This window comes from Cervus elaphus, chromosome 13 (assembly GCF_910594005.1).
Source record: "Cervus elaphus chromosome 13, mCerEla1.1, whole genome shotgun sequence".
NCBI classification, from domain to species: Eukaryota; Metazoa; Chordata; class Mammalia; order Artiodactyla; family Cervidae; genus Cervus; species Cervus elaphus.
In genome coordinates, this window is record NC_057827.1 from 32,528,003 (window position 1) to 32,538,769 (window position 10,767).

The 10,767-nt window shown below is 57.4% G+C and overlaps 1 protein-coding gene across 3 annotated transcripts in view; it reads left to right on the plus strand.

Annotated features, from left to right (window-relative positions):
- PCSK6 (proprotein convertase subtilisin/kexin type 6) overlaps positions 1-10,455 on the plus strand; it is a 165,862-nt gene extending 155,407 nt beyond the window's left edge. For all 3 annotated transcript variants that reach the window (XM_043921580.1, XM_043921578.1, XM_043921579.1), the window contains 4 exons: positions 1,190-1,293; positions 4,979-5,108; positions 7,770-7,882; positions 9,126-10,455. In XM_043921580.1, the coding sequence (XP_043777515.1) occupies positions 1,190-1,293; positions 4,979-5,108; positions 7,770-7,882; positions 9,126-9,223 (445 nt within the window). In that variant the 3' untranslated portion in view covers positions 9,224-10,455. The remainder of the gene's footprint in view (positions 1-1,189; positions 1,294-4,978; positions 5,109-7,769; positions 7,883-9,125) is intronic.
- Positions 10,456-10,767: the final 312 nt, after the last annotated feature.

Sequence of the window (10,767 nt, forward strand, 5' to 3'; positions counted from 1 at the left end):
TCTGTCTCCCAGCCTTCGTGTCTCCTTCCAGGGAGCTCTCCTATAAACATCTTACTGTTTCCTCTAAAACATCTTACTGGATTAAAGGTTTTTACGGGAATATTTTGGTTTAGCCCATTTCATGCCACCAAATTACATACCACTTGTTCCTTGAAGTCACCGTCTAGAAGCTTAGAAGTTGTTCTGTTAGGAATTGTGCTGCAGGCCTTCCCCCAGCCCAGTCTCAGACCAGGGTCTGCACTTGAAGAAAGAGACAAGAGATGGTCCTTGAGGGTAGCGCCTCCCGCCTCACCCTGCAGTGAGGGGACAGGGTGGAGCAAGAGGTCTTGTCAAAACGCAGGTGCTGACCCAGCTGCTCTGTGACTCTCAGCATGTCTCAACAGGCCAGGGGACAAGGTTACTGGTCCCGCAGCCCACCTCCCCCCGCCCACCTTCCACCACCCAAATGCCGCTGTGAGGGGAACCCACCCGCAGGGTTGAGTTCTTGTGCAGCAAGGAGTGAAGGAAGGAAGCTTAATGAGCATTTTATTCCAACAGCTTTCATCATTTAATCTTTATCACAGTTACTAACGGGGGGAGGAACAATCTTCCCGGCAGCACAGCTGAGCTTCCCTGAGCCCTGAGCTTCCTCTCATAACTTCCCTGTCAGGGTATTGGAGTGAAGAGGTGTTCCAGGGAGCCAGGGAGGGAAGGGAACAGGACCCCAGAGTCTCAGGTCACCCCCATTCTCATCTGAGCCTGGGAGTCACAGCTTGCAGGCCTGCCAGGTCCCAGGAGCAGGTTTTATTTCAAGTTCATTGTGAAACACGGAAGATTTCAGGCAAGGGCAAGCCTGGAACCCATCGAGTTTCAAGGTGATTGTTGCTGCCAGCCCCTCTCCCACATTACAGATGCTGTGTCCTGGGAGACCGAGTCAGCGGGGTGACCCTCCCCACCCCCTCGGGCCTCAGATTCCATAGTGGCTGGTGTCAGAGAGTGCACAGGATGCTACCCCCTGCACGGGGACAAGGCCACCAGAAGGCCTGAGCATCCCTCCCAGCCACTTTCCTGAGCTCAGAACCTGAAGTGACACCAACACCTGTGTTCTAGCACCTCTCATCTCCTCTCAGGAAAGACGTTGAGGGCAAATCCTAATGCAGTCAGAGTTTTGGAGAGGATGTGAAAACCTGACTTTTTCCCTGTTCACCAGCCTTGCCCGGGGCAGCTGCATTCCAGACTGTGAGCCAGGCACCTACTTCGACTCTGAGCTCATCCGATGTGGGGAGTGCCATCACACCTGCCGGACCTGCGTGGGTGAGTTCATGCCTGCTCCCCAGGCTGGCAGGTGGGCAGAGGACCTGAAACCCAGAAAGCCCTGGCACTTAGGGCTCTGTGGGTGGATGTTGCAGCATTGAGTCTGGGATGAGGGAACGTGACCAACAGGCACAGAGGTTCAGTTTGGGAAGATGAAAACGTTTGGGGCATGGATGGTGGTGGTAATGGCTGCACAACGGTGTGAATCTCCTTAATTCCACTGACCATAGGGCCAGACCAGATATTTTTTATGGTGTACTCTACCCTAGTTTTTCTGAGCATGCCCAAGGCAACATATGAAAGACACAGGTGTACTATAATATTGTGTTGCTACTCACTCAGTTGTGTCCGACTCTTTGCGACCCTATGGACTGTAGCCTGCCAGGCTCCTCCGTCCATGGAGTTCTCCAGGCAGGAATACTAGAGTGAATTGTCATTCCCTTCTCCGGGGAATCTTCCCAACCCAGGGATCAAACCCATGCCTCCTGCATCTCCTGCATTGGCAGGTAGACTCTTTACTGTCTGAGCCACCGGGGAAGCCCTAATGCCACTGAACTATATGTTAAGTGGTCAATATGGTAAATTTTACATTGTGTACATTTGACCGCAATTTTTAAAAATTAAAAAAAGAAAAACCACAAGGGCCCACATCCCAACGTTAGGAGCGCAGCCAGGCAGGGGTTGCTTTCAGGCCAGGCCAGGCCAGGCTGCTCACTGCTCTCGAGCTCTTGCCAGGGCAAGTGCCTGAGGTTCAAGTCCTAAAGATTCAAGTCATCAGGGAGAGACAGAGTAAGTTCTGAGTGTGAAGGAAGGAGAAGGATTCTTAAGACATAGCCTTAGTTCCTGGGCCTGTCTTACCTTAAACACTCACTCACAGAGGAAAGGCTTCCGTAAGGGATGTGTGTGTACTGTAGTCCCCACAGGGATGATGTCAGAGCCACCGTCCAGGCACAGATTCTGTGTAGAACCTGAGAGTGATTGTCTTGTCAGCTCGTGCTACAGAGCTGTGTGCGGCACATGATGCCGCACATCGGAGTTTGTGGCCCACATACATTTCTGGTTGAATCTTCTCTTCTGACCCTCCTTCTCAACCCAGCGCTGGGGTCCTTGTTCTAGGAAACCCACAGCTTGGAGAGCTTTTGCTGCAGAAAGGGTGTAAGGATGAGCTTTCCACTAAGGATGTAATGTGGATCCCGGCAGGACAGGGTAGCCTCCCAGGGTAGACATGCCATAGCCAATGCCATAACCTCAAGGCCTCTGGAGCGAGCCATGCCTCCCTGGGGCCACTCCGGGACAGCCCCCCACCTCCTCTGCCGCCAGAAGGCCAGGGCTTGTTGGGCAGCCCTCTTCTCGTTTGCCTTGATGCCTGTCAACATTGGTTCTATGTCTCTGACTCGTTGTTTAGCCCAGATTGATAAAGGAACATCACCGACGTCACTTATTCAAATGTCATAGTCTGTTGAGTCCACAACACCCAGCCAGGCGTGTGTCTTTATAGCACTTTTGCTCATTCAACGCAGTTTCCTTTCTTGGCACCCCCACACTGCCTGCTGGTGGATGACTTTATAGTTGCTTGTGGGTTCTCTCACCCAACCCAGCCACCTGTCACTTCAGGGGCCCGGCTGTCCCAGGGCTGCCCTGTGCCCACGCCTGCCTGCCCGGGTGCCCTCTATGCTCTGGGATGTGTGCACCCACCCTGGCTGATGTGGGTAGAGGGACCCTGCCTCCAGCTCTGAGTCTCAGAAGGCCCCTCACTGCTGGTCAGGGTCCCTGCCCGGAGCCCCTGGAGGCCCACGCCACCTGGCCTTCCCTTCTGCTCTCGACCAGGGGCCCCTGCTGCCCCGCCTGTGAGGGCCCTGGGCACCATGTGGGGAGGTTCAAATACACAGGAGCTTGGGGGCATCTGTCCCCACCCCAGGCGGCAGGGACTCCGGGATGGTCAGTCCGCATCCCAGAGCCTGAGTCCGGAGGCTGGGATCTCTGGGGTGCCCGTCTACCTTGGTGGGTGCAGGAGACCCGGCTCTGTCTCTGGCTCTTGTTCTCATGGTAAAAGATCCAGAATGGAGAAGGTACCATCTTCACTGTGCTGAGGCGCTCACCTTGGTGGGGCCTCTACCCATCCAGGGCTTTCTTGGCTTCCAGCCACTGCTGAGCATATCTCACCCGCTTTGTGTTTAGTAAATTGAGCATTAAAGTAGGAGTAGACCACCGCAGATGCTGGGGAGTGGCCCAGGTGGTAGGATGGGGGTGGGGTTCAGTGGGGAGCCACTAACCATACGCCTCCTGGAGATAAGCAGGGGCGGAAGGAGGGGGGCACAGGAGCAGCCGTTAGTCCAGAAGGACGTGGACCAGGTACTCTTGCAAGGAGGCTCTCCCACCACACCCCAGCTGCAGGGGGACAGAGCGAGCGCCATGCAGACCCGGGCGGTGGGCACCTGTCCTTCACGAAGGCCAGTCATGCACGGGCTCCAACTTCCGCCTCACCCCCATCCCCCCAGATGCTCAGAACTCCCTCCAGGCCGGCAGCTGTGGTTCTGAGACACAAGACCAACCATTGGAGCATGGAGCCATCTACAGGGGTTCTCCCTTGACACAGGCGCAAGGCCCTCAAGTCCACAAGGTCCACAAGTCACTCCTTGAAGATGACTGGACACCTCAGCCTAGGCTGCCAGGCCTCCAGCCGAGGCCAGACCCCAGTCAAAGTTGGGGGAGGTCCAGTCGAGGAGTCATCTGAGATGACTGTTCCCCACGCTTGACCCTCTGCACCGTCAGCCTGTGGCCTCCTGGCCTCCTCTGACACCCTGTGAGGTGTTTTCAGGGAGATTTGGCACAGAGTGGATGCCTGGCACTCACTTGCTGATGGTGTGAATGCTGAGGAGGCAGGTAGACAGACGGACGGCACAATCTCTTCAGTCTGGGCCACGCCTGCCCCACACTGACGAGCCCTGTTGACTGAGCTGCAGGTTTTCCTTCATGACTCTTGATCCTTTGTTCAGAGCCTTTGCCTCTTCTGTCCCCACACCCCACTCCATGAGTCCGAGTGCCCTTTTTTCTGTTGACATTGTCCTCATCCTTTATACCACATCTCTGTCAGCCCCAGGCCCCCACACCACCTCTTTCCGTTCTCCACGTTGTCTCACACCACATTCGGTCCCCTCAAAACACCATGTGGGCTGTGGATGCAGGTGTGAGTTATCCTGAGAAGCAAGTGGAAATCAGTAGAACATCATGTTTAATCCCATGTATGTAAATATTACCATTTCTCCATGTAACTGATATTTAAAGATCAGTGAGCTATTTTACTTTTTTTTTTTTACTACATCTCTGAAATCCAGCATGTAAGTTTGTGTGGTCAGGCCCCATTTTGAGTTCAAGGCTACACCCAGCTTCCCTAGCCCAAACCAGGCCAGGCCTGTTGGGAAAGAAGGCCCTGAGAATCAGGTTGATGGACATGGCTGGGGCTGGGGAGTGTGCTGAGCTTGGCGTGTAAGGCCCACTTCCCAGGAGTGGGTGAGGGGGCCAGTGCAGACATGTGGTGGGCACCAGTTGGGGGGGTGGTCTTGCTGTGGGGGCAGCCTTTTGGGGCATCTGAACAGGACCTGGATCTCAGGCAAGGCTGCAGATCTGCGACACAGAGTGGACAGTGGGTGGTCCCTGACCTCTGCTCTCTCCCCGTGCCCCTCAGGGCCCAGCAGAGAGGAGTGCATTCACTGTGCCCCGGGCTTCCACTTCCAAGACTGGAGATGCGTGCCGGCCTGTGGTGAGGGCTTCTATGCAGAGGACATGCCAGGGCTGCCCCACAAGGTGTGCCGCAGGTAGGTGCTCCTCCAGGCAGTCCTCCCGGCCCAGCCCCAGATAGCCAGTGCCCGCAGACAAGGGGCCAGGTCTGGTGCCCCCTCCAAGCAGTCCTCCCAGCCCAGCCCCAGATGGCTGGGCATGGTGCCCGTGGAGGAGGGACCAGGTCTGGAGGCTCCTGTCTCAGGGACTGGGGTGGGGTTCACTTTCTGAGTATCTGTTGAGACCTACCACTATAGACCACAGTGTATTCACTCTGTGTCATTAAGGAAACCACCTGTTGGGTTTGCTTAGATTCTAAATTAGATAACTTAGAGAAAAAGAGAAGGTCCTGACAGCCTCTTCATTCTAAAGCCGTTTCCAGCCACTGCTGCGATGCCATAAGCCTTCCCAGTCTCCTTTTCCTCTCCTTCTTTGTATCTGCACAGCGCCTCGTCCTTGTCTGGGGACTCTGATCATCATAGGTTGTGGGCAGTGACGAGAGGCCATTTGCTTGGTGTCCTCCTCCTCTGTCCTGCTGCGTGCTGCCTCACGCCGGGCTTCGTGACCTAAGCCCAGGAGCAGGACAGAGCAGCCCACCTCTTCCAGGGTGAGAGTGACCATGAGGAGTCTGCAAGTGACCTTGGAGACCTTGACGTTGAGCCTGAAATAGACTCGAAACAAGGGAGCCCGGGGCCCACATCAGAGCAGTGTGGAGAGACCATACCCCATCTTCCAGCTCACAGCTAAGGACCCACAGGGGATCTTCGAGGCCTCCAGGATATGTTTGAGAACTGTTACAGATTGTAACCTATCCTCTTAAAACAAAAACCAAGCAACCAAACATAAAACAGGAACACCAACCACTCTGTGGTAAGCCAATGAGAGACCACCCAGTCCTTACCAGTGAGACACCACCCGGTCCTTGCATTTGTAGGACCCACACAGGAGGGCTGGGGTTTCAGCCCTTCTGCCCAGCTGCCTTCACCCAGCCTGGCCAAGTCCGTGCAGGCCCCTTGACACCAGCATCTGAAGTCAACCTTGATTTTAACTTACCAGCTCTTTCTAGGGCAGCAGCCCAGGGACTACACATTCTGTAGTGATAACAGTCTCATTTGTCAAACACCCTGGTCCCCTGGGGGTGCAGGGTGCTCCCACACTGTGAGGTCTCCCAGCCCCAGGAAAGCTCCTCCTGGGCTGCAGAGGCCGGAGCTCCCTGGGTGCTCTCCCCCATGGGAGATGAGGCTTTCAACCCGGAGTGGGGCCCAGCGCTGGGGCCGACACAGCAGGTCTCGGAGGTGCATCCCAGGAAGAGGCCTGCATGGGGCACCGAGGTGGTGGATGCTGGTATTGCAGAGAATCTCCTCCTCCTGACCCCCTGGCTCTGAAGACCCCTCTGTGTGGCTCCCCTGGGAGGATGGACTGCCTTGGTCCCCTGGCTCTTCAGGGTCTCTACCCACTTGGGTAGCAGCTCCCAGGGAGCCTGGCTCCCCAAGGCCCTCAGTCTGGTGCCAGCCAGGCTCATTCCCGGGGAGGATGGATGGGCAGGCTCAGGGGGCAGGGCCCAGCCAGCTGGGCTGGAGCCTTAGCACTGAGGAGACCCATGAAGCCGAGGCACAGGGCTGAGAGTGAGCACAGTCCACACTGAGTACTTCAGAAGAGGTCTGGACATCCCGACACTTAGGAAGAAGACCTGGAAGAGGGGTAAGAACCTCTTTCAAGACAGAGCAACTCAGGGGGCGAGGGGTACTTGCCTGAGGGGGTGCCAGCCTCGCCTTCCCGGCCCTCCCACCACACTGCCACCCCAGCCCAGCCTCTCCGGGTTCACTGTTGGGGCAGGACTCGGGCAGGCCTCTGCCGTCTGAGTGTCACCAGAGCAGCCTGAAGATGCAGGTGGGCAGTGGCCCCAGCAGTGAGGGGAGGGCGGTGGGGCTGCTGTGGGTGCCGCCCTGCAGAGCTGGAGGACATAGTTGCAGGGGTCTTTGGGGATGGACTGACTGGAAGTGGCCCCTGTGGGCAGGCCCAGGCCTGGCTGAGCCGCCTCCTGCCTGCCGCCCTACCTGCCTATCTGAGCCCACTCCCGGGCCTGCTGGGCCTGCTGGGCCTGCAGCAAGGTGGGTCTGGGGAGACCTGGTGCCTGGAGTGGAACTAGATCGGAGAGGCAGCGAGCAGGCGAGGTCCATGCGTAGCCCAGAGCAGGTCGGCGTTGGCTGGCTCTCCTGAGGGGCCTGACGGTGAGCCCTGTAGGTTGGGCCAGCCATCCAGTCTCCGGAGCAGCTGCTTGTCCCCAGTGCTGCAGCCCAGCCACAGCTGGACACAGATGGACAAGGCAAGTCCCAGCAAAGCTGCTGGTGTGGCCCGAGGCCAGAGTGTGCTGACCCCCAAGGTCGGTGCTCCGATGGTAGTAGTCCTGGGTCCCATCTCCGGGACAGGACTGAGAGGGCACTGCCCCCCACCCAGCCCTGTTGCCAGAGGTGAGGCCGACCTCATCGCAGAGGAGGCTGAGCCTGATGGGCAGCGCCCCAGCGTCTCCTGGGTCCTGTTTGTCACATGGGTGACAGAGGTCAGACAGGAGGAGAGACCACCGTGGGGGCAGGGTTACTGCCAGGGGCAGTGTGGGAGGGCAGGCAGGCAGGCCAGAGGGCCCTGGGAAGGGCTGGAGTGGTGGGGCCCCTCCTCATCGGGAACCCGTGTCCCCACAGGTGTGACGAGAGCTGCCTGAGCTGTGAAGGCTCCAGCAGGAACTGCAGCCGGTGTAAAGTGGGCTTCACACAGCTGGGGACCTCGTGTATCACCAACCACACGTGCAGCAATGGTGAGTGGGCGTGGGTTGGACCCAAGCCCTTCGGCTGCCAGGCCAAAGAGAAAGGGAGAGAGGGGCAGGGACCACAGGCTGTCCCTGGGGTGCCTCTTCCCTCCAGGCCCCTCACACTGACCGGAGAGGATCCCAGCTGCCACCCTGCTACTGCAGGTCAGTCCAACGAGTGACTCTTAGGAAAGATTCAGACATTGTCCCCACTCTCACGCCAGTAGCCCCAGGTGGCTTGGGTGTGGTGGCATGCTTTAGGAGAGGCCCGCGTGTTCCACAGGAAGGATCTGTGTGTGTGCTGTGGGACAGCCCTGGGCCTTTGGTCGACTGGGAGGCGAGGATAGGTTGTGAAAGCGGGAACTCAGAGACCAGGTTGGGGGTTCCAGGCAAGAGGAAGGGTTGACACAGAACTCTGGGCTGGAGACCAGGGGAGAGGCTGTGGGCAGACGCACCGTGATGAGGAGCCGCCGTGGCTCAGGAAGCATAGGGATGAGCAGCCTGAAGCTGTCTCTGGGCGCCAAGAGCCTGCTGGCGTGTCGGAGGGGGAGCTGCCAGCACCATGAGGTAAGCATGGAGCTGGCAGTGGCCTGGACCTGGCAGAGTGTGAAGCCCCCAGAGAGAGCCCAGGCATGCCCTGCAGACCACGAGCTGGCCTCCTTGCCTTGGAGCTCTGTGGTTTCCTTGGCTTGGAGAATCGTGTTCCTTCTAGGCCAGGAAGCACTTACTTCAAGAAGCCACCTCCTTGGGTGAGGTCCCAGCCCCCGAAAGTGAGACTGTCCCTGCCTGAGTGCAGGTCCCCAGAGGCCAGCTGCCAGGGGAAGGGCTGGCCTCAGTGGCTTGGCTCTTCCCCTCCCTCAGCCATTACCGGTGCCCTGATGAACCCCTTTCTCTCGTCATCCTTGCTCCCCTACTGGGGCATCCCTGGCATCACACAGCAGCCCCCACCCTGTCCCCACCAGGTCTGACCCCTCTTCCTCCCACATCCAGAAAGAGGAACAGTGACCATGGAGAGCTCCCCGCATAGCCTGGTGTCCCCAGATCCTGTCCACCCCCACCCTCACCCCAACCTGAATCCTCCCCCATCCGCCCTCGTCTCCAGGCTCAGCTCCAGCCCCACCCTCACCGGGCTGGCCACCTGTCACCGTGGGGGTAACAGCAGACTGCTGCCTTCCGGAATGGGGAGCTGGGAGCAGCCATGTCTGGCCCCCACGTCTGACCTATCCCTCCTTTCTCCTTTGGGGGAACCCAGCTGATGAGACGTTCTGCGAGATGGTTAAGTCCAACCGGCTCTGTGAACGGAAGCTCTTCATCCAGTTCTGCTGCCGCACGTGCCTCCTGGCCGGGTAGGGGCGCCCGGCCCCCGCACAGGGCAGGGCCCCTCCCGTCATCCGTCTGTCCATCCACCTTTCTCCAGGCTGTCGGCCAGAGCCTGTTTCAGGGATGGCACCCCCATCTGACAGCTTCGTCTCCCCAGGAGCAAGGTCCTTCCCCCACCAGGCCAGGTGGGGGCAGGGGGTGCCTGGAGGAGGTGTCCCGGGAGCGGCAACACCCGCTCACACCCCGTCGCTGTCTGCGTTCTGGCCAAGTCACAGCAGGAGCAGCATGAACTCCGGGGATCCACAGCTTCTGGGACCATGCATTCACTGAATCTCCAAGACCAAAGCAGAGAGGCCGGCCACGTGGCCCTGAGCAGCACCCTCCTCCCCATGCTTCCGTGCTGCCCGCAGAGCCTTGGCTGTGCCCCATGAGGAAGGGCCTGGGGCGCGCCTGCTTCTCTGCCGGCCACCATTTGGGAGGCGGTTTGGTCAGACTCAAGAGAACAGATCTGGGAGTGTAAAACCTGTGACCACTGGGGATGGAGCGTCTGTTTCTACATGGTCAGTGACTTCTGAAACCACAGCCATGGCTTAGAAAGTCACGAGGGGCAAGATGGAGAGACTCTCCTTCATCTGCAGCCCTCTCCTCTGACTGGGCCGAGGGCCCCGGGTCACCGCGTCCCATCCACGCCTCTGCGAGTCTCATGGCCTGAACGGTCACCTCTACCTAATGGAAGGTAGCCCCAACAAGCAAGCAGTTCTTACTACCAAGATGCAAGCCTGTCCGTGAATCGCTGGTTGTCAGTCACTTCCCTTCCGTGGAGCTGCTCTGAAAGCCCGTGGGCCCTGCTTTTCAGGACACTTGTCTTAAGGTGGGCTCGCCTGTGTCTGTATTTGCTGTGAGCCTATCGACATGGTTGGATTTACTTCTGCCAAACCTGTGTGGGCATTTTATAAGCTACATGTTCTAATTTTTACCGATGTTAATTATTTTGACAAATATTTCATATATTTTCATTGATATGCACAGATCTGCTTGATGAAGTCCCTTTAATATGGGAATTAACATTTGCCTTAAATTTTCTCAAGCTCGTTTTCCATTTTCGTCCTGCTCCCCTCTGTGACTGTAACACCTTTGACAAGCCACCGATCAGCTGGGGGAACCCAGCTGTTGTTGATTGAATCCACAACTCCGAAAAAGAAATTCACAAGGCAGACATGGTGTTAACCCTAAATTAATAAAAGAGTTAACATTCCATGGCAGAGGAGCCTGTGTTTCTTTTCAAGGCACAATGTTTAAATGTGGGCACTGGTCAGCGTATAAGATGGCTTTACATGTGGTTTTATTGCAAGGTCTTGGAGCCTTAACAAATGATGCTACAGCAAAGTCGTGGGAGAATCACATAGCCCCAGCTCCATGGTGTCGTCAGGCAAACAGACCCACTTCGGGCCAGGGGAGGGAGGGACTGGATGTAGGGAGTCCTCCTTTCTGTCCCTGGGGAGCCCAGACGGCAAGTGTCTTCACCTGGATCTATGAGTGTCATTTAGTTAGGTTGCAGCTGTCTTCCGCATGGT